This window comes from Crocodylus siamensis, chromosome 3 (genome assembly GCF_052110815.1).
Source record: "Crocodylus siamensis isolate JL-2025a chromosome 3, ASM5211081v1, whole genome shotgun sequence".
Taxonomy (NCBI): domain Eukaryota; kingdom Metazoa; phylum Chordata; order Crocodylia; family Crocodylidae; genus Crocodylus; species Crocodylus siamensis.
This window is the reverse complement of record NC_143397.1, coordinates 163,671,814-163,696,065: the sequence shown is the minus strand read 5'-3', so window position 1 is coordinate 163,696,065 and position 24,252 is coordinate 163,671,814. Positions and strand designations below refer to the sequence as shown.

Genomic DNA, 24,252 nt, shown 5'->3' with positions numbered 1-24,252 from the left:
TGATTTTGCAACTTACTGTGGAAAGTTCAGGTTCCAGCCAATTGTGTTCACTAGACTCTGGGCTATCAAGCTGCAGGGCTGCGGTTTAATGGCCGGCATGGATAGCAGACTTGGCTGCTATATTAGCCAAGAGCACAAGCTATTATTGTTGTTTATTTTATGAATTACAGTAGCATCTAGAGGCTTTAACTATGGTTAGGGGCTTTATTTTACTTGACAGTGAGCCTTACAGACCTTACAATATCTATAAACAAGAAGGAAAGGAATATTATCATCCTTATTGTGCAGGTAGGGAACTGAGGTACAGACAGATTATGGGGCTTGTTCAAGGTCACCCAGAAAAACTCAGGTTGAGGTGGAATCTGAGTTTAATGGAAGTCTCTTGGGTCTATGTCTACCCCTTTAACATATCGTATCCAGCAGCCTAATTTCTACTTACAGAACAGAGTATTTGCCCAGAAGGGGCTGTCTAGGCCCTACCCTTGCAAGACGATGACTCCTAGAAAGCTCCACCCCCATAGCACTACCCACTTGATCTCCCCCAAACCAGAGGGAGCTACTAGGCAAAGTATGAAGGAAGTGCCATTCTGATTAGTGATGGTATGACTTTTAATCTAATTTCAGCTGCCCTTGACAGGGAATATGAACCAGACATTAGGTATTAACAATAAGAAAGAAATGTAACAAAATTACTCTCCTTCCACCTGTTTTGGAATACAGGTTTCCTTCAATTTATGCTGTGCATGCACTCACCCCAGCCCTGGCTGCAGTGGCCCTGGGAGTGGCTGATGCCAGCTGGGCTGCACCATGCACTGCCTGTCCCCACTCACCTCTGCTCCTGGGCTGTGCCATGCCCTGGTGCAAGCAGCTAGTGTCAGCTGCTCCCAGGGCCACTGTAGCCGTGGTTGGGGTGAGTGCTGTGCCCTGTGCCACCCAGGGCTCCTCTTGCCTGCATTCACCCCAGCCTATGCTGAAGCATCCCAGGGAACAGCCGACACCAGTTGCCTGCACCACAGCACTGTGCAGCCCAGGATCTGGGGTGAGCTTGGGTGTGGGGGGACAGGTGGTGCACAGTTCAGCCCAGTGGCTGCAGGCAGCTGGCGCTGGCTGCTCCTGGGGCCGGGATGACTGGGGCCATGGCCCTTTCCCCTCCCCCCACAGACTTACCTGTTTGGGCGGGGGGCATTTATGCTGATTGCTTACAAGCCAATTTACCTTGCATATAATGAATTATGGGTCTAAATATATGCTCATAACATAAGAGTGAATTTGCATATAAAGAACCTGCTTAAATCAAGGGAAACCTGTACCAGTGTCAGATTCGGATAGATTGTGTAGATTTGGTTTCACCCAGTGCAAACAGTGACTTTGAAAGAAGAAAAAACAAGTATGTAAAATAACTTTGCAACAAAACAAGCCTGGCAATAAACTGGAAAATTTGTTGTTTTCCAAAATATGTAAAAAGGGAAGGGGCTGAAATAAAAAAACAAACAGCGTGGGGGTGAATTCCGGATCCAAAAAGCCTTCTAAGAGTAAAAGCAAAGAAACTGCTCTACAAATCTGAATCACTAGGTGGGGCTAAGAACCCAATCCTTCCCTTCAGAAATGCATGAGAAGACAAGTTAGGGGCAAGCAAAGGGAAGGAGGAGTCGAGGATTGAGCACTGAAGTCATTAGCTCCCTCAAGCTATATAAAGGCAGTTGCACAGTAAGTAATTTATGCTTAGGCAGCCTTGGCTCGATGGATTTGCACATTCCTTTTAATTTGTGATGGCATCAGCTCCTACCAAAGCATCATCAGCTCCTGATGTTGGATGCACAAGGGAGCTGAAACTTCTGACAGGCTGAAGAAAAGGGTGCAGAATATGAAGAGAAATAGGATCTGAAGGAAGAGTCCTGGTAAATAGGTACAGCTGCTTCTTAATTGTAAATAAAAAGATACCTTTTCAGACTGAGCATAATTGAACTTAAAAAGCCATTCCATTTTATTTGCATCGAGTCACTGACATTAAACTAAATATATTTTGCTTATTAAGGTTTTTATTGCTTTTTGAATGCCTTTAATGCTGAAAGAGCCTTTGTTGAAAATGTCCACAATTTGACCGGAAGTCCATAGTATTCATGACAGTAATTTTACCCTGTGACACTCCTGGCCAAATTAAAATATTTAAATCCTAAGTACAGGAGATGAACATTATGAATCCTGGAAAATAAGAATTTTCCTCATTTTCATAGTACTACCTGAGCAGCTAAACTGTTGATAATACAGTTCATACAAACTTCAGAAGTACAAATGTCAGGAATATATTTAAATCTTTTGATTAAAAAGCTCAGCCCTTAATTCTTGCAGGAATTCAAATGTTGTTTAATTACAGTCAAGTGAGCAGATACAGCCTGATTTCAGTCATGAAAATCGTATTTGTATGGTTCAAGGCTGCCAGGATTGAGACATCGGTCAGATATTATTTGTTGTTCTGTTTTCACCACAATTTCCAGAGAACTGTGCTAGCTTCTGGGAAAGACAATTAGAATAAAACAAAGGTGTGAGGAAAAAGAAGGGGAATGAAACTCTTTGATTTTAGTTTCACCATGAGCAGGGATAGCTGGAAAAAACTCTTTTTGTGTGATAGGTTAATTAAGAATAAACAGACAGAATGTAGAACAGTTAGGAGCTGAACATGCCAAGTTAAATAGAAATATTTGACTCTATTTGATATTTGTTTTGTCAACTCCTGCCTGTTCTTGTCGTGTCCTGTTTTTTTGGCAGGGTCTCTTGCCGTTCTGGAAAATGCATTTACCACCCTCCTTTACAACAAGTCCCTCAGAAGGAACAGAACACATTTGCCTCCAGAGATGAATACATCTTATCAGCTATACATTCCAGAACTTAACTTGAGTACCTTTGGCAACAACTTTACGGTTCCCACTGTCAAGAGCAAGTCATCACCATGTGAGCAGGTGGTCATTGCAGCAGAGGTGTTTCTGGCACTTGGCATTGTAAGCCTTCTTGAGAACATCTTAGTCATCTGTGCAATAGTTAAGAATAAGAACTTGCATTCGCCCATGTATTTCTTTGTGTGCAGCTTAGCAGTAGCTGACATGCTGGTCAGTGTGTCTAATGCTTGGGAGACCATAACAATATATTTAATAAACAATAGGCATCTAATTATGGAAGATGCCTTTGTACGTCATATAGACAATGTTTTTGATTCAATGATCTGCATATCCGTGGTGGCTTCCATGTGCAGTTTGCTTGCTATAGCAGTAGACAGATATGTCACCATCTTCTATGCCCTACGTTATCACAACATCATGACTGTGAAAAGATCAGGGCTTATTATTGCATGCATATGGACCTTTTGCACTGGCTGTGGCATTATCTTCATTCTTTATTATGAATCAACTTATGTTATCATTTGTCTCATCACAATGTTTTTTACCATGTTATTCCTCATGGTTTCTCTGTACATACACATGTTTCTCCTGGCTCGCACTCATGTGAAGAGAATAGCAGCTCTGCCTGGATACAACTCTGTCCATCAAAGAACCAGCATGAAGGGAGCCATCACTTTGACCATGCTACTTGGCATTTTCATTGTTTGTTGGGCTCCATTTTTTCTTCACCTCATCCTGATGATTTCTTGCCCTCAGAACCTCTACTGTATTTGCTTCATGTCTCATTTCAACATGTACCTTATCCTCATCATGTGCAACTCTGTGATTGATCCTTTGATCTATGCCTTTCGTAGCCAGGAAATGCGGAAGACTTTTAAGGAGATTATTTGTTGCTACAGCTTGAGAATGGTCTGTGGGTTACCCAGCAAATATTAGGAAAACATGTATTTTTGAGTAAGAAACTAAAAACTGCAATTTTTTTCATCAAGAGAATTGTGAATCAAAATTGTTAGTATCTTGTCTGATTTCTGCTGAATGGACTATAAAAAACATCTTTCTACTTTTTGCTTGTCATGATGATGATTTTTCTTTTTCTTGGGAAATTACAAAGCTGTTTTTCTAGTTTAATTATGTGGTCTATTCCCCCCAGCCCTTCATGCACATCTATAACCCTGGCTGGCATTAATAGGAGTTACCCTATGCATGTGCATCAAAGAGACCATAGAACATGTTGGCCCAGAGTCAAGTCTCTGAAAGCAATACATCTTTTACTCCTCAGTCTTCATAGGCTGGGGCTTGCATAGATTGGGTCTGGATAGGCTATTCCTATCTGCTCTAATGTGAAGCACAATGTACATAATCATATATACTAGCTTATGTGATGGTTAATGTGTTTTTTCTGGAGACAAGATGGCTTATTTCACTGTACAGAACAAACAGGTTTCTTGATAATTTATTCATTGAACATAAAGTTAGAACAGTAACTGTGATTTAGCCATAAGGAAAGAAAATAATCCTTAGATGTAAGGATCCACAGTTTATAGCTGTCAGGTCTTGACTGACACAGATATAACTAAGAACTTCTGTACCAGCATGCAAACAAACACTAGCAATCTTTTAATCCAGTCATGACTGCAACAGTCACAAATGACGTATCACACAACCAGCCAAAGTAACTGCAGGAATTCCCAGTATGGATTATAGTATTTTGCAGCACAAATCCGTGTCTGCTCCAGCATCCCAATCACTGCATTTGTGAAAAAGGTTTATCATATGCTGGTTTTAAGGTGATAATGCCTCAGACTAAAGACAGAGCTAGTTATACATTTTTCAGGATGCAAAATGCAGTAGTAAGCATATGTGTATATATATATATATATATATATATATATATATACGTATGCTTACTACTACCATATATATATGGTTTCCAGGTAAATATCATGAAAGATTTTATGGAGAGAAAATTATTGGACAGAGTTCATGTTAGAGATGAACTGAATTAGGAGATGTGAAGTTTATCAGATGGAAATGATTCTGGGAAACCTCCTAATGGAGCAGGTTGGTCCTATAGAACATTTTTTCGACGGAGAAATGCAGAGGCATAACTACCAGGGTCTGTCCCATGGGTGGGAGGGGCTGGGCCAGCTGTGGTAGTGGCTGCTATTGTTATGCCCTCCTCTGCCCCCAAGTAGTTGCCCAGAGCTAGTGCCCTTATTACCCACTTCTGGTTATATTATTGCAGGCATGGTTATCATGGTGTACTGGAAGTGGGTGCTAGCAAAACAGGTTTTTTAGGAATACAGAAAAGCATGCAACCATGTATTTAAATATGCCTGAGCTAACATCTGATCTACTCTTCTTTTTTCTGCGAGGCTGACAAGGTTCACGAGACACAACAACCCTCACATCTTGTAGGAGCAATTTGTATCCTGTTGTGTTCTCTTAAACATGATGTTCTGTAACAGCTGGATAATGTGACGAATATTGCATTTGTCACAGATGAAGGGAGTACAGTCAAGAACTGCAGCGTACAATAAAGTCTTGACCCACTTCAAAGAATGTTACAGATATATACAATATCCTACCAAATGCTGTATTTTTGCACTAAGCTGTGAGATACATAAAAGAATAGGGTTACCAACTCTGTTTGAGTCTATTCTGGGAGGTTTCATCACATGATGTAATGACATTAATGACTGAACTACTGTACTGTACTCAAGAAGGCAAATGTACATTACTATTACATTTTAAAACCCCATTGGACTACTGTAAAAGTTGGATTCAACATTTAATATTTATTTTAATGAATACCCTATCATCTATCTGCTGGGTGACTCAGCAGTTTTCTAGAGATTATATCTAATTCTTGACGACACCAGGGCAATTCTGGAGGGTTGGAAACCCTAATAAAAATCATGAGGTGTTGTATCAAAAGTGTGAAAAATATTCCTTTCCAAAGGTGAGAGGTTACTTTCTTTAAATCATGTCCAGTGAATGTGAAACCATTTGAAACCAACTCAAAGACTCATATTAACCCCATGGTATTTGGATTAGGCCCTTACATGTCAACTGATTGTATTTAGAATCCATCAAAATGATAGGGACCATATTCTTCCTTCAGTTGTACTTTAAAATAATATTTCACCTATTTAACCATAGTCAGAATTTTGCTGTAAGGGTGAAGTCCACTGCAGTGCAAGATTTACCAGTTAAACCCCATCTTAAGAGGAACTTAAATGGTGCACTGAACCGTCTGCTTCACTGCTGATCTGTTAGTACATACAGCTAATGATGGCGGTATACACACATACTAACTTTCTGACAGTTAAACCAACTTAATTTTTTAACATTGACTTAACTGTCAGAGCATACACACGTATGTGGAGCAGAGTCAACTTATATGAAGAGTAAGATAATACACCTTGGCAGTGTATTATCTCAAGTTGCATTAGTTAAGTTGACTTAGCTCACAAGATGGCTGCCACTGTTTCAAGGAGCTGTGCATGCATATCCTCTGATGTGGCTTAAGTCTACTTAGTTAAGTCACCTAATGTTAAGTCGACTTAGTACATGGGTTCTTGCCCATAGATAGCAACTATGGGACAATTCATTTAATTTCCATCAACAGAAGAGATACAAGTAAGGTGGTGTTGTAAATCATTGTAAATCATTAAATAAGAAACTAAATCTGGAAAAGCCTTAGGTGTTTTTATGAATTGTACACTGCATTTCCCCCCTCCCCCCCGAGGTTTATTTAATGTAAAAATGTAAGTATCTGAGGCAATTAAAGTGGAGGGTTAGAAACCCGTTTAATGTTCAGTATACCTTTCAATGTATTTCCTACAGTTTATCTGGAAAATTACAGTAGTCTGAGACAACCTGTGGCCCTTCAGCTGATAAACTGAAAATAAAATTTTCACAGAAGGGTATTTTACATCCTGGTCTTCTGTATTTCAATTTGTACTGATAGTGTTGTTGAAAGCTTTATGAAAGAAAGTCATGTATGAATAAATATAATTTAAATTTATGTTTTTGCTCTTCCAGCTGTCAGCATTCTCTCCTCTCCCATTACTATCAGCTTTGCATATAGGACCGCAGTAGGTGAAACCTGCAAGTAACGTTAATAAGAGATTGGAACAGTGCCTGGAAAAGGCTGTTTTAATAGTATTAAGATGTGTATAAAATTAATACATAGGAACCATCATACATTTCAGTGTGGTCCCCATAGGTGATTTGATATTCAACAGTGGAATGAAAACAAATTGGTTGTGTTTCTGTTTATATCCAAGTTTGGAAAAAAGTAAGTATTATTTTTAGCAGTCATCATTATTAGGTTTTAATTAAAAATATGAAACCTCATGATAGTAATTTCACGGCAAACCATAGTAAAAATGAGCTCTGTTAACACCACTCTGTAGTACCAGTGGTTACTACCCTGACTTATATACTGCCATTTAGTTACCTTTTAATGGTGGTTCTACTTAGGATTAATAGCCCAGCTTAATAAACAGATCTAAACTAGAGCTGCATGCTATCTAAGAAAAAAACAAACACTCCTTCTGTTGAAGGAAACTTGATTACTACTTTTCCATTCATCTATTAAAGTATCTCCTCACTGAAAGATGCAAAAGGATAATTTTTTAGACCTTTATCTATTGACATACAAATGTACTCTAGAAGTTTGCCTTTTCTCCAGATAAAACCAAGAGAAAAAAGAATGGAAAAGTGAATTTGTAGCCACTGGTAGTATTTTATTTTTAATTTATGAAGCTTGCACATAAATATCCATATATTTAATAAACCATTTCCTCTGCACTAATGCCTAGTGCCAGTAGATGCCACTTATATAGAAGTCAGTAGGCTAAGGGATGTTAAAAGGTAGTGAAGTAGATTAGAGAAATGAGGAAACTTGGAATATTGTGACAATAAGAGCTGTATCTGAACAGCATCCGGGAAAACTGAGAATCTGTCAGTGCACAGAGCTACTCTGGGATGGCTATTCTGTCAGCTTAACTGCAAGCAACCTCAAGGCTGTTCTAAGTTCAGTTGATTTGGTTTGACTGAGTATGTCTACACTGGTTGTGCACTGCTTTTGGGCCACTACCAAAGAATAATGTTTGCCCACCTGCTCCCAATCCACCTGCTCAAACCTAGAATTGAAGTGGTGAGGAAGCTCTGGGGTTGCTCCTTGCTTGACATCTCTGGGCACATCCAGAAGATGCATGTGCACATGCATTTCCCTGGGGACAAACAGCAGCAGCACATAGCAGCATGCACACTCTGGCTGGCCAGGCTCCACTTTTGGGCGGCATACACTGCCATCACGTGTACCACCCTGCTTTTTTAGAGCTAGTTTTTTTCTAGCTTAGATCAGCAGCATGGGGAACACCTGCATGTGCAGTGCTGCAGCTGGGTCTGCGGTGTCACAGACCACACGTGCACACTTGTCTGGATGTACCCTCCATCAGTCAGATACAGAAATGTCAAGACCAGTGGCACCCCTAGAGTGTTCTCATCACCTCAGTTCTAGGTCAAGGGTATACACAGCAGGTATAGTTCAGTAGAGCTTCGTGTTTGATAGCAGACTTGCCACTGGTCTGGTGCCATTGTAGGTACAGCCCAAAAAAGCTTGGCTCTTGCACTAGGTGGCCATTGCTGGGGTGCAGGAGTGTTCCAGTCCCCAGCATTTTCATTTGCTGGTGGCCTGGCTTCTGAGGATTTCTCCATACCAAGACAAATCTGAAGATTTCCAGACCTACCAGGCTTCTAGCTGCTTTGATGGCTACAGCAACCACCACCCTCACAGCCCCCACAAAACAACTGAGATGGAATGGGGCAAGGATCTGGCCCATTATTTCAAATGTACATAATCACAACTTGTCCCTGTCCCATATCCTGAACAGACATCAATCAGCTGTGAGGGGGGAAAAACACTGAAAAAACACTGTACAGTCTGAGCAGTGACCAGTTGCTGTGTCTAGCTCTGGGTCACTCACTGGGCATGTCTACACAAGATGCTAACTGCAGTAGCTGAATAATACTGAGCAGTAGCACATCACGGCACAAACATTGCTAATATGCTACTGCGCAGTATTATTCGGCTACCGTGCATTATATATTACTAAAAAGGTAAACTACTGTGCAGTAGTGTCTCAGTTGTGTCAGACACTTGATGTGCCTGTTTCATAGCAATGAGACACTCCAGTCTGTTTGCTAAGATTGGAGAAATAGTGCCCTAGATCCCTGAACTTTGCTATTGACTTAGACCAGTTCTGCCTAGAATCCATCTTGCTACATGAGCTCTCATGACTCAAATTACCCTTCAGGAATTGTGTGATAAGTAAAGCAAGAAACCCACAGGCTTTGCAAAGGAACTCAGTAAATATATACACACTTCATTCTAAAAAGTGTACAAGAGTTGAAGATCTAAGGAAAAAGAACAAATATGTATGCACAGTACCCATCATTTTACTCCTCACCATGCACTTTGAGTCTTAGAATTGCCTTTGCTCAGTTTAGGTGGAAACTCCCTTGTGTTCCCAGCGAAAGGGCTCTCTTGCTGCTTATGATGATCAGCCTCCTATGTCCATTTGCTCAACAGCCTTGGTCATGAGTCTCAGTATAGGACCTCATGCTTCAGCTATGCTGAATTAATATGGATAATCCCCCTTGTTTCAGGTTGGGTGATAGAATCAGTCAGTCAACAGCAGACAAATTGTCCTTGAGAGCCAGATCACTCCTATGTTAGCTCTCCCTAACATGGGAAACATCTTTCCTGCCTTGTTAGGTATTACAAACAGTTATAGGCACATATAAGTTCCAGCTGCCTCTCAACACAGTAGAATCAGACACATAAGGGAAGTTTTAATTCAAAATTCAGAGTATAATAAATTATATTATGATATAGCTGGGGACAGTCCTGGTTTGAGCAGGGGGTTGGACTAGATGACCTCCCGATATCTCTTTCAAGCCTAATTTTCGATGATTTTATCATTCTATATTTACAAACAAAAATGAAATGAATCAAGGTGACACAGACATATTCCCCAAGCTGTCATACACTGTTTTCCTATTTCACTCATTATTTCTCCTTCTCTCCATGTTGATTGCCATATTTGCTACACTACTTACATTCATTTACTTAGCTATTCATCCAGGCACATAACAAACCAGCATCTAATTAAATTTATAAAATGTCAGTCAATACCCATCTGACCACCTGGAGTGTCTCTGCCAGTTTAAAAAAAATAAAGTTAACCAAGATAGCAAAATAAACAGCAACACCAGAGTGTATAGCACTAAATAGTCACTAGCAAACAAGCAAGCAAACAACATCCTTCTTCCTAAATCAAGGTTCTTAAATATTATCCTTGACAACATTTTGCTTCATCAGACGTTGTAAGAGCTGTTTCCTGATACATATGCTAAAGGTCTGTAAATTAATCCCTAATGAAATGTTGGCCACTGGAAATATTTAGAGGCACATACATTCACTTTTAACTCCTGAGCACAACTATGTAAGCAGTTAAAAATTAGTCATGCAACATGGCTATACTATTTAAATATACCTCTTCTGATTGTCTCACATTTTCTTTCTATGTGCTGACATGAGTTTCATTTGAGCAGCTTGCATCAAACAAGAGGATTGTAACTCTTGTCCCTTTCATCAGTTTCGCATCTGTGCAATTCCACTGTGGTTTCACAATTGACACCTGCTTAACTAGAGTAAAACAAGATCAGAGTCAGGCCCTAGGACCATGTCCCCATGAGTGGGAACATGTGGTTTGCAGCTTACATGGCACATGTTAATCTGTTCGCTGTGCTACATATTTGCATGTGCACCAATTTCCTACACTGCTAATTTGCAGCGGGAGGAGGTGGGGTGGGAAGTGGGCGAGGATTGACACTGAGAGATCCTAGGTAATGCCTTAATGATATGCTTCAATTTCTTTCCAGGTAATGAAGCTAGGGTGATTGATTAATAATTTCCTGGGATGCATTTCCTTTGCTATTTCCCAGTCTTATGGGCCTGAGTGGAATTGCTGTGAGTTCTCAAAGATGATAGCTAATGGCTCTGAAGTGACTTCAGGCAGGTCCTCCAGTATTCTCAGATGAATCTCAACTGGCCCTTATGGTTTAAAAACATTCCCCTAAGTAATCTCTGTGTTTCTTCTCTACTCAAGGCTGATTATCTACTTCTCTGTCCTCACTGGTAACTGTGCTTGTCATCTGACAGTTGACCTTTTTTTTATGAAGATGGAAATAAAAAGGCATTAAACACTTCAGCCTTCTCTATATCATCAGTTATCAAATTGCCCTCCCTAAAATCCCCTTAGTCTTTCTCGTACTCCTAAGATACAATGCTTTTCCTTGCCTTTTTGTCTTGCTGGTAGGAGACGGGAGATGGAAGTTTGGGGGTGGGAGTGAGTAGTTTGAGTCTTTCCACCTGGTGAGTGCTGTGACCATTGGGAAACTTTATAAAGGAGGGATAGTGATACTTCTGCTAACACCACTACCAGTACGTGAGATTTGACAGCAGCTGCCACTGTCTTAGGTGCATACAGTAGTTTTATCAGGTAAGCATGTTCTGAGAATGCATACCAGACTGAGAGCCTCAGGCAAGGTAAGTGCAAGAATATTTAGTCTGTGAATCCTACTGGAGTGGAGCTTTTGAGTTGCTCAGTACTGCCAAACCTGAGGTGCTTCTGGGCAGGCCCAGAAAGAGAACTTTAGGTGTTTAGTGAAGCGTAATGAATGTCAAATATTGCTTGTCTATGGAGTTTAGGCAACAGCACAACTAGGGTTTTGAAGAGCATAGTTTTCGACATGGGACATGCCTAACTCCTTTGGTTTAATATATCTTTTTCTGTGGCATATATTATACACTGTCAAAAAACCAGTCATATTCATTAAGTAATTATCTTAGCCATAACATTTTAAGCAACACATTGGACATGTATTTAGAATGAACACATGTGGAGCCTAATGAGAAGGGGTTGAAGAAAAGGAAGTTCGTACAATAAGAATGTATTAATGGAGACAGACTGGCATATTGAGTGGGGAAAGATCAAAGATCCAGTGGACAACATAATGAGTAAATAAGGTAAGTGTAGCATTAGTCTCTACAGACCTTTAGAAAGTCAAAACAGGGAATATGAGGAGCACAGTGTGTTGCAGATGACCTTTTGAAGAAAATGCCAGTTAGAAAATTGAAGTGAATTTATGATAATGATAATAACAAGTAGCTCGATAGAGTTTAAATAGTCAAGCAAGGTTTAATAGTGAGGCAAGAAATGGAAAGAAGGCTGAAGAAAAACAGTACACGGTAAAACAAATAATAAAAAAATTTGCTGGTAAAGAATTAGTGGCACCCAATGAAATGCTAGGAATGTGACAAGGTAGGGCTGGAAAAATCCAATATCCAATACCTTTTTTTTTTTTTTTTAGAATATTCCATTTCTGGAAAGACTATGAACCTTACATTACAGACCTTACATCTGATGAAAACAAATTTTGACCAGCTATAATATGAGAGGGTTAAACTCACTAGGGGGGACCAGAAGGGTTTGGGATAGACCTTGTTTCCCCTAGCGCCCCCGGCATAACAAGGATAATGGCTACAAGTTGTTGGAGAGTAGGTTTAGATTGGACATCTGTGAGAACTACTTCACAGTCAGGGCGGCTAGGATCTGGAACCAACTTCCAAGGGAAGTGGTGCTGGCTCCTACCTTGGGGGTCTTTAAGAAGAGGCTTGATGCCTACCTGGCTGGAGTCATTTGAGCCCAGTTTTTCTCCTGCCCAGGCAGGAGGTCAGATTTGAAGATCTACAAGGTCCCTTCCAACCCTACTTCTATGATTCTATGATACTTAGCATTTTATAACACCTTCTGAGAATTTCAAAGTTTGTAAACATAAATGTATCACATCTCCCAATATCACTGTAAGATAGTACAGCAACTACTACAGCTTTGAAAATGGAGAAATGGAAGAAGAGAGAGCTTAAGTCATCATTTTTAAAAGTGTGTGGGTACATCTACATGTTCATTAATGTGCTTCTGCTACTGCACATTAAATTTAGTACCTTTAATGTGAGGTACTACCTAAATGTGCGTTAGGCTGCTCTAATGTGCGGTAGTGAAAGCATATGCTTTTAGTCATGCTTAATGCCTAATATTACTGTGTATTAGCATGGTTTTTGACATGATGCTGTAATACACAGTAAAATTAGGCTACTGAGCATTAAAGCACATGTGTAGACATGCCCCATGGCAACAATTAGCTTCAGTGATTTAGGTTCTAACTCCATTCTTAAAATATTAGTTTGAGTCTGTGAGCTTGGAACTCCTGTTTAGTAGAAAACAGCACTTCTTCAAAGCATGAAACACCTAGAAAAATTGATTTTAAGATCATTAAATAGACATATAGAATGTACTCTACAGTATAAATCCTGAAGTAGCTAGGAGCACAACAATGAATGAGTTTAAATAAAATACACTCTATGTAATAGTTAGATTGAGAAAAGAGAATGCAATAAGGGAGATTGAGTAGGATATTAAGATTTGCAGAATGGTAATGGGTAGGCTGTCTTTTTCTAACTTGTTTAAGAACAATTTGCATATTTCCCTGTCATTTGTAACTTGCTTAATGAATTCCATGTCCTCTGAAACTCATATAATTCTTAGAAGTGTCTGTTGAAGACAGATCAAATACAATTTAATGTCTTTATCACTGAACAGAAATAACCATTGCCAATTGGATTTTAAAATTCAAGCATTTTGCAATCAACTTTACTTGTTTTGTTACATTTCCAAAAACATGGCTGATAGATCAGGTAAGGCTTTGCTAGGTTGGTATTTTTTTCTGCTGAGCCAGTCTGAAGTCTGTTAGAAATCATTCTGTGAAATAGTAAAGTCTTTTTCCCCATGTGAATTTTTTGAATTTACGTTGTTTGCAAGAGAATGAATGTTTTCATTTAAAAATAATAAACCAACCATTCTGGTTGCTTAGAAAAACTTTTTAACTATGCTGCCATATAGTCATGAGCTGTGCAAGAAGGAAGAATGGAAAATAGCTCTAGAAAGTGGTGATATTTAAACTCAGTGCTGTTGTAATTAATAATAATCTCAATACAATCACTTCAATAGTAGCATTCAGTTGTTATAGTTTGACTTGTAAAGATGAAGTAATTAGAAAGGGCAAGTGTTCTAAAAATGCATATGTACAGACTGACATGCAGCTTAACAAAAGTGCAACAAGTGTATTGCCAAAGACATGTCAGAAACAGATGGACAGGGAGCTTTTAGTACCAAGTCTCTCCCCCTGAAGTTTTCTAAGTCTATGCAAAGTCATTTCCTCTCCTTGAAATATGAGAGGGAGGAAAAAAAACCAATAGCTTGATTACTAAAATCCACATTTTTATAATATATCAGCAAAACTGGTAGTATTTCTAAAAGTTCTTTTCATAACATAAAATTCATTCTTCTTGTTTACTGTAAGACTCATTTCTGAAAATATTTTATGAACTTGGTTTCTGCTATGTGTTAAGGTCTATTAGAGTCACAAATTGCTAGAGGCATTCAAAAGGTTGCTGATTATTCATCAATGGACCCCTCTGTCTTTGGCAGTTTCCTGCTGCATAGGCTGCAATTGAAGCAGTCTTCTGCTACTGAAGTTGTAGTTTGATTTCTAGTTTGACTCTTCCACTAATCTGCCCCTCCACTTAAAATGCAGAATATAATAACTATGGTCCATTGTGAAAGGCACCAGTAAATTATATTTGTATTTTCAATAGAAAAATATTTTTTCCTGGGCCATGGAAACAGTACTGAATGTAGACTGTGATCCACACATTTTGTACAGAAGAAAAAATGATGATGGATGAAACCAGAGAGGTACTTTAAAACTTATTTTTAATAATGCTGCCTTCTCTGGTTAATAGCAATAGTGTATTCACAATACATGCTGTCTGTCTACAGCCCAATCACTTTTATTTATTTATTTTTGCTGGTTTCACAAGATTTCTGTAGCATGTGTGCGCCTACTGCTCACCAACCTCATTAAAGCCTTTTTAGGTCCCAAGCCATACAACTAGGTAAGTGGAACTGAAGCATATGTTTATCTTTAAATAAGGAAATAGTCTTGGAAATCATTTGAACAGTGCTCACACACTTCAAGCTAAGCACTTGAGTTAAATACTTTGCTGAACCAGTGTTGTATACCTTGCATGATCAAGACCGTATTAATGTGCTGTGTTGACAGGCTACAGAACGAGCTGTAGCAAGTGCTTGCTGAAACCCAACTGTTTACAGAAAAGGGCATAAAAGTCAGAGTCCTGCTACAGAAATTACTCAGTAAGGTTCTATGGCCTGTGTTAGACAAAGGTCAAACCAGGTGATTATAATGGACCTTTCTGTTCTTAGAAGCAATAAATAAATATTTAAAAAGATGCTTGTGAAGGTTCACTTATTCTCATGATATACAATAAACTCCAGACAAAGTGGTAAATTTCTCACCTTCAGCCAAATTCAGTAACACTGGCAAATGTGGAGGCTTATGCAAAAGGTCTTCACAAGTTGGTATTGAAATCTTTTATTTAACTCCTGTTTGTAGCGGTTTCTGCCATCTTGTCACAGAGCAGAAACAAAACCAGGGGTACATACACACATACTAACCTGACTTAAAATGAGTACACTTAACTAAGCCGACTTAAGGTGAGCCACACCAGGCTGTACACTCCTTGACATAGTGGCAGCCATCTTGTGAACTAAGTTAACTTAACTAATGCAGCTCAAGATAATACACCTCAGAGTTGTATTATCTGGTGCCTCATTTAAGCTGACTCTGCTCTACATATGTGTTTATGCTCTGAAGGTTAAGTAGTCTTAAAAAAGTTAAGCCAGCTTAACTGTCAGAAAGTTAGTACTTGTGTATACACCCCATGCAACTCAGATGATTAACTACACAGCACAAACAACCAACAACCAAATAACACTGATAGGTTGAAGTATGTTTGCATAGAGTTTCTCAAATAATTTCAGATAATGAACAAAACCCACCAGATTTCACTGAACAATGGTTATTTCTATGGTAAATAGAAAGAAGGACTAAATTCACTGAAGTATGTCAATACTGTTCACCTAGGTCTAGTCTTGACTTAATACAAGGGTGTTAGAAGCAGATCATAAAAGTCAGTTGATATTTAATTTATGCATATTGTTTAAGCTTATCTAAATTAAATGTACTTAACCTTATTTAATCATATATCAATTATGGTTACGTGCATCCCCCCTCAAACAAAAACAACTCATTTTTTACTATAGGGTTGTACTGCAAGAATTTAGAAGAACTAGCTTCCAAAGAAACGCTATAGATTACCTTAAATTCAAATGTCAAAATCAATTTTTAAGTTTCCATGAGCAATAATGATCAAACATCAATTTAGACAGTCCATCTATAAAGCATGCTAAAAATTTACATTAAGTTACGTTAAGTCCAAAGGATAAGGTAATTTACAGATCTATGAGAGAATTTATTTGTCCAAAATTAAAACAAACTAAAAATGATGGACCTGGAGAAGGGGTTTTTATGCCTGAAGTTTGTACAATATCTCTCCCAATATAGAGTTGGTCCAATAAAAGATACAACCAAAAAAAAACAAACCCAAACTAAATAAAAATCTCCTTCCCTCATAAAAATTATGGAATAAATCAGAAGTTGAGGCATGCACTTAAAGTGGCTCTGGCAAAAACATAAATTCCAAGTTGCTACATGTTTTTACATTTGTCTTGCAATTTAAGAGAGCTGGCCTTTTTAGCTGTCCTAATATTTATTATGATGAGAATTATTTTCAAACAAGGATCTTTACTGCTTATTGCTGGTCTAGCACATGCTTCCATTTAACTAGATGCTTTCACTGGTTATCATCAAATTCCCCTGGAACCATACCGGGCCCCACAATCTGTTGTGCTGCATTCCCTCTGAATAAAAACAGACAGTAGAGGACCATGGGGAATTCACAGCTCTTTAGTTCTCTTCCCAGCCCTAGCACAGGAGATAGCAACAGGGGATGGAGTGAGGCAAAAGAGTTGGCCCAGTGGCTTTAATTAATAATAGTAAACTGATTCACAAAAACTCTACAAGGTAGTGAGAAACCTTGTAAACTCAGTGATGAGGATGGAAGGAAGAACCTATACTAAGTATTTGGTGGCATTCTGGATTTCTTCTGAGAGTTACACAGACAGAATGGAAGACACAATAAGGACAGTTGGTTAAGGATAGGATAGGATTTTGCTGCCACTGTCAGGAGAATCAGATGAATTATACAGTGATGTATGAGATGAAAATCAAGCCTATTGCATGTATATAAGTTAGCAGAAACAACAGAGTGTATTTAGATTAAGCAATCAAAACTCATTAGGCGTTTCCTCTATGAGCTCTATTTCTTGAGGACTCTTGCCATAGAAAGTATTAAGATTAGCTAATTTGTTTTATTTGTTTAGAAAATGACTAATAACTTCTTGTTTGATAGATTCTGAAGATAACAAATAAAATCTTTTGGCATTTCTTGCATCTAAATAGCCATTGCTATTAATAGGCTAGACCAGTGGTTGGCAACTTTTTCAGGTTTTGGGCTGGAATCACCCAGCTCAGGTGGGTCTTTAACACCTGGGTGGGTAGGCACTAGGGGCACCTGTGCACAAGCAGTGAGGCTGTTCTGATGTGCCATAATGATGAGCTTAAGTTAAAGCATCCCTGTCACCCTTTTTCAGCATGGGGATGCTGGGGATGCTCTCAGAGCCACTCTAATTAAAGCAACTGCCCCCCCCCCCGCCCCAGCGCATTTATAAATGCCCTAGGACCCAATCACTGCATCTTCTGTCTATAGAAGCAGGGGAAGATCTGGAGCTGCTGCTTCCTCCCACAGCAGCAAGGGGTGAATGACCCCTGCAGAACTTCCCCACTACCAAATGCTGCTGAAGCCACATGTCTGTAGGCTGGATCAAGTGACTTGGCAGGCTGGATCCAGGCCACAGACTATACAGGTTACAAATTGCAGGGCGAGACTCTTGGAAAGCCAAGCTCAAAATGTAAATGAGCAGCGTAGATTTAAGAGTATATTAAAGAAAAGGTTAGTTCAGTATCACATTTATTTGGGATGTGGTAAGTTTAAAATAAATAGATGTAGAAGCCAATTCTATAAAACCTTTCTTCATGCTGAGTAGTACTTCACATCATGATTCATCTCATTTTTAGGTTGGATACAGGCTCTATTATCTCTATGAAGAGGCACTTGATTTTGGTTCTCATACTGGCATACATGCTGACCAGACATTGCAGCAGGAAGAGTCCAGGGAATTAGTTGTGACTGAGTTCTCTTGCCTTTTCTTTGTTGGAGTAGTGGTATAGTCTGACATTATCCATGTACACCAGTCAATTACTGTGCCATTTGTACTGGCTCACCTCTCCCGACACACAGTTGGAAGAAGAGTCAGAACGCTGTCCATTGTTCATCTGCTTAGCCTTATTATTACTTGAACTTTTCTTTTGCATTTAGCCTTGAACTCGCTTTAACAGGTAGCTTATGTTTAAGCATTATCAACATAGGTGTGTGAAATGTAGGCCTTGTTACTAGCTCAAATTAACTGAACTTGGCATGAACCAAACTAAATCAAAGGGATGACATAACTGGATATGTTAAATGAAGTGTGATAAGAGGGGACTAATCAGACTTTGCCCAACTACAGAGCCCTTGGAATTTGCAGTTTGGATGGACAGACAAATTTAGGAGTCTGGGGCATGCCCAAATTAAGAAACTAGTAAAAGATCAAATTAAGATGTGTGCATGTGATGGGTTTGTTGGAACAAAAGAATATGCTGACAGGATAAAGCATGAATGACACGTGCCCCCTGTGACTGGGGGGGCACAGCAGTGACGGGAGCATGGCAGTGGGAAATGAGATGCCGCTAGCTGGGGGGAGAGGGGTGGTGAGCCCACCTGCAGACGCTACTGGCAGTGTCGGCAGTGCCTTTTTGTAGGGGGTGCACTAGCATGAACCCTCCTACACATTGCCCCGAGATGCACATGAACAGTATGATGATCCCGGGGAAACCAATCAATGGTTCCCAGAAAGAGTCAGAGGAATAAAGTTAAAGAAAAAAGTGGGGGGGGAAGGCGAGGGGGTGTACAACAAGGAAGTTGGCTGTGTGTTGTTGTCCAACAACATTTGGACTAAAAAACAGCCATTACCCACAGATGACCATCCTCTACTTTCATAAACTGATTTATGAAACATAAATCTTTTCTGTGAAGTGGAGTAACATCTGGGTTTGAGTGAGACCATTGAACTAAGTGTTTTTGTCTCTCTCTATGTAGAAACTGTAAATACAGTCAATGTGTTAATAAAAGTTAGATTTTTAGTTAAGTTGAATGGTGTGAGGTGTATTCTGTGTTTACTCTGGGTTGATTATGCTTTGTGAGAGAGCAGAGGGAATCAGCATCAGTGTGAACAGTTTGCAGCTCTCATGCTCCAGCACAGCCTCCCACTTTTTGTTCTTTTTTACTGGTCTTTTATACTCTAATCTGTGAGGGTTTCAGAGTCTGACAAACTAAAGTGAGTTCCAAAAAAGAGGAAGGATACATGATTTAGAAGATAAGACATTGATTTAGGAAGAAAAATAAAGAGTTCATTATATCATTTGCTTGAGCAGTAAAACTAAAGGGAGGAGAGATGTAGTGGTCTACAAAAGATAACGAGGCTAGCAACAGAAATGACATAATACAAGTGATCAGAAACTGGGCTAAACCTGTAAGAGAACTGTAGCAGGGCACTAGGGTGCCTCCTACTGATAACAGGAATATGGGCAGCTGCCACTCACCAGGGCAGCACAGGTGTGTGTTGCCGGGACAACCCCAGAGGTCAGCTGACTGGAAGGGGGCAGGGCCTGGCCTTTATAAACAGCCTAGGCTGAGGCCAAGGGGCAGTTCCCCTCTGGTAGCCAAGGAAAGTGGAGCTCTGCTGGAGCAAGCAGAGTAGGGAAATCTGATGGCCTGAGCAGCATTCTGCGAGATGGTATGGGGTGGTGGGAAACCCTGGTAGGGAGAGGAATGATGGATAGCCAGTTGGGCGTGAAGTTTATGTTGTAACCCAGGAGTGGGAGTTTTCTGTTTTGGTTGTGATGTAACACTGGAGGACTGGGCGAGGCTGTAGGGATGGAGGAGGCCTCAGGGGAGCTCCCCAGTAGTGTGGGGGGTTCCTGGCACTGGAGAGGGTGCTGTGTTTTGGGGGTATCCTGACCCTGGCCCCAGTGGGGGTGATATTGGGAGGAGCCCAGTGTGGGCGTAGGCAAGAAGCCCCAGTGGGGCGTAAGACCCAGGAGAGGGGTCTGGGGGCCAGGTAAGGCTGAGGCTGCCTGAGCCCCAATTAGGAGAAGCCCAATGGGTGTAAGATCTGGGAAAGGGCCAGGTAAGGCCAAAGCCGCTTGAGCCCTGATTACGGGAGTCGCAAGCAAGGCCTCAGTGTGGGTGAGCGCGAGGTACAGGCCCCAATTGGGGGCGAGAGCATGGGAGTGCGAGGTACAGGCCCTGGTTGGGGGCAAGAGTGCAAGGCACAGGCCCCAGTGGGGCGTAAGACCCAAGAAGGGGGTCTGGGGGCCAGGTAAGGCCAAGGCTGCCTGAGCCCCGATTGCGTGGGCGCAAGCCAGACCCCAGGAGGGGGCAACGGTAGGACTTACGGGTAGTCACTAAGGCTAGAGTGCACCAGGGCAACTGGACAGATCATTGGCTAAGTTACATCAAGGCACCGTGTCAAAGCAGATAGAAAAGGCAGCCTCCCCTAAACATTTAAAACATCAAAGATGTGGCGGGCGAGATTGGTGAGGGTGCATTGACACCCGCTTGACACGGTAGTCAGGGGGCGCTAGGGGAAGTCACAGCACCCCTAGAGGCTGTCCTGCCACAAGAACGTAAGTTCAGTGCATATAAACTGGTTTCAAGATGGCAGAACCTGGTTTAACATAGACCTGGATGGATGTCGTATCAGATTTAATCAGTTCAGGTTAGACTGCTCTATCAAATTTCTGCTCCAGATTCCCTTCCAACCCAAGTTAGGTCACAGTCCCCCAGCATCTGAGGATGCTTGGTGACTTCCCACTAACTCCCATTTCAGGATGGGTGGGCTAGCCTCCACCAGTGCTCCTTTGTCTGACCCCCAGGCTGTCACAGAGGTGAGGCAGGAAAGCTTCTGGTTCCTAGCCTTATGTCCTGCCTGCACCTGTCAGCTGGGTCAGGCAGTGGGGAGGAGGTGGGGGAATAGTCACCCTCCTCAGCCCTGAGTTCCTGCAGAGCTGGGGTCTGCTCAGCTGGGGGGACCCCACACTGTTGGGGGGTCCCATTCCTGGCAGGGCTGGCTGCACAGCCCCTGAGAGTCTGTTTCTTACAGGGGTGAGGGAGGAATAAAGCCCCCTGCCCCAGTCTTGACCCCCCCAAGCTGGGGTCTGCTCAACCAGGGGGATTCCCACACCATGGGGAGGGTTTTCCCCCACCCTGTAGGGAGGATTTCCCCTGCCCCTATTTTTTCTCTTCTGAGGTGGAGTCTACCCAGCTGGAGAGAGCCATGAGTTACTGGGCATGGAGATTTTCTCATACTCACCTGGCTGGGCCAGTTGTATAGCCCTGATCCCTGCAAGTCTATTCCTCTGACCTTCAGGGGGTAAGGGGGAAATGAAGCCATCTGCCTCAGTCTTATGCCATCTTCCCCCCCCGCCCCAAGCTGGGATCTTTCCAGCTGGGGGGGGGCATGCCAAGTGGAAGGTGGTTGGGGGATTCCCCTGTTGCTGCTTGGCTGGAAGGGCTGGGCCTTACTGCCTGGTGCCAGCCCCCCTGAGCTAGCCAGTACATCTTGCTGACTGCTGCTGGTGCAGTGATCCAGAGTGAATGCATCTTCAGGGGCTTGTGACAGGCAGCAGGGACAGGACAGGAGTACTCCATAGAAAGAAGAATTGGGCCCAGCTGCCTGGCACAAGCCTCTGGACTGTCCAGCATGTCTCACTGGCTGCTGTTAGGCTTCAACAAGATGTGCTGGGCACTCTGGGGTGCTTATACTGGACAGCAGGGCCTGATCCTTCCCTCTATGGAGTGCTCTCATCTCCATTGTAAGCCCCCTGGGCTTTCTGGCATGTCCCACCTGGCACCTGCAGCAGTCAGCAAGACTTTCTGCTACTGTGCTGGGTGGCAGGGCCTGATTCCTCCTTCTATGGAGCCAGCCTGGCTGGAGAGCTGGCCTGGCTGCATTGCCAGGCTCCCCCAAGCTAGGCAGACCCCAGCTCAGGGGGCCCAGGACTAGGGTAAGGGGGCTCCATTTCCCCACTCCCATGGGGCAGGACAGCAGGGGGTTGGGGCCATGTGCCAGGCAGCCAGTGAGGGATGGCCCCTACTTGTAGTGGGGCATGCTGGGAGGTGTGTGAGAGCATTCCCTGCCTTCTGGCCTTGGCCAGTGAAGGCATCTGCCTGTCTTCCCCATTCATGAATGGTCCAATCTATGCAGCTTAGAGAAACCTGTGAAGAAGATTGATTCCCCCTCTGTCTGTACTCAGCCCTAAAAGAGAGAGAAATTATGTAGGGCTGTGCTGTAGCTAAGAGAAATGGTAAAGTGAATGTATACAATGCTGCCAAGGTCATTGTTTTAGAATAGCATGGAGGATTTGTTGCCTGCTCTGCTACAGCAGAATGAAATGCTCGCTGCAGTGTTTGCTGGCCATAAAAGCACATGCCTTAAGAAGCCAGCATTAGCTTTGGTTAAATGAGAGTTGCAGTAATGCTGATCAGAAATGTTTTACCAGAAATATTGGAAATCCCTACTTGTTGAAAGTGCTGATAGAAAAGGGTCAGTTCTGAGCACGGTACTGCTTGTCCTACTACTTCTTGTGGCAGGACTAACTATCTACAAGCCAGGTTAGCAGAAGACTGTGGACTTATGCAGGCTATGACATTGTTTACTGAATCTCTTGCCCACTGAATATCAGTCACTGTGGCTACTCCAGGGGCCTTCTTTTGTTCCAACAGAATGTCTTTTAGGAGCTTGTCTTTGCTTGAATTAATCCTGAGTAATGAAATAATGCTTAGAAAAAGAACACTTTAGGCTGAATAACAGCTTGAAGCACCTGTCAATGGGATCTCTCAGATATCAGTGCTGTACCACCTCAGAAGGAAGATTTTTAGGGGATGAGGAACTGACAACATTCTTCTCACAGGAGATCGTGCCCCTCCAGGACATACACTTTTTGGTCTGCAGCAAACAGACTCCAAATCTAAAACGCCTAAAACTCACCCCTGAATTATGACATTCTAGGAATGTCAAAGGAAATGGAGTTACCACTTTTGAGTCAGACCTGCCTCACTTGAGGCTGGTGCACAATACCCAAGAGTGGTTCAGATTCCAGTTGATCCAGATTGTTAAAACTAGCTTGGCAGAAGAGGATCTACCAAGCAGCTTAAAACACATCATGTTTGGGACAGTTCCTATGAAGCCATCTCTGGAGGAAAGGGAGCTGACAGAACTATAAAAAAAAAAAAAAAAAAAAAGAATGGAGACCATATTGATAGAAAGAGGAAAATGTTCTGAGGAATTAATCATCATTACTTATTCCTCTTTCCATTAAAGACTTCAAATATTAGATGGTCTAAGATCTAGACAGCCGTAATGACCTTGATTTCTGTGCTGGAACAGAATGCAATTTCCATTTTTGCAATCTTGAATTTTTTTTTTTTGTTCTGCAAATTATTTTTGGCATTTCATAGATTTCATAGACATTAGGGCTGGAAGGGACCTCGGGAGATCATCGAGTCCAGCCCCCTGCCCAAAGGGCAGGAAGTCAGCTGGGGTCATAGGATCCCAGCAACATAAGCATCCAATTTACTCTTGAAGGTGTTCAATGTAGGCGCTTGAACCACCTCCGCTGGCAGACTGTTCCAGACCTTGGGGGCTCGGACAGTAAAGAAATTCTTCCTTATGTCCAGCCTGAAACGGTCTTGCAGGAGTTTGTGACCGTTCCACCTCGTCATCCCTTGGGGCGCTCTGGTGAACAAACGTTCCCCCAGATCCTGGTGGTCACCCTTGATAAATTTATAGGTGGCCATCAGATCACCCCTGAGCCTATGCTTTTCCAGGCTAAAGAGTCCCATGGCTCTCAGCCTGTCATCGTAAGATCTGTTTTCCTGACCTCTGATCATGCGCGTGGCTCTCCTCTGGACTCTCTCTCAAGCTTCTCCACATCCTTTTTGAATTGTGGAGCCCAAAACTGGACGCAGTACTCCAGCTGCGGATGCAGTACTCCATATTTTGCATTAAAGCAAAATAAA

General features: G+C 41.7%; 1 protein-coding gene across 2 annotated transcripts; it reads left to right on the top strand.

Annotated features, from left to right (window-relative positions):
* Positions 1 to 1,692: 1,692 nt before the first annotated feature.
* MC5R (melanocortin 5 receptor) lies at positions 1,693 to 6,899 on the top strand. 2 transcript variants are annotated; one of them, XM_090039602.1, is made up of 2 exons: positions 1,693 to 1,898; positions 2,767 to 6,899. In XM_090039602.1, exon 2 carries the CDS (start codon positions 2,853 to 2,855, stop codon positions 3,828 to 3,830), a length of 978 nt encoding a protein of 325 aa, XP_089895728.1. In that variant the 5' UTR covers positions 1,693 to 1,898; positions 2,767 to 2,852; the 3' UTR covers positions 3,831 to 6,899. The 2 variants fall into 2 exon arrangements, with proteins under 2 accessions (XP_089895728.1, XP_089895727.1); XM_090039601.1 differs by having other exon boundaries at positions 1,693 to 1,906.
* Positions 6,900 to 24,252: the final 17,353 nt, after the last annotated feature.

Excerpts from the sequence above, each read along its gene's own strand:
- MC5R (XM_090039602.1), top strand. The coding sequence starts at position 2,853 with ATGAATACATCTTATCAGCTATACATTCCAGAACTTAACTTGAGTACC.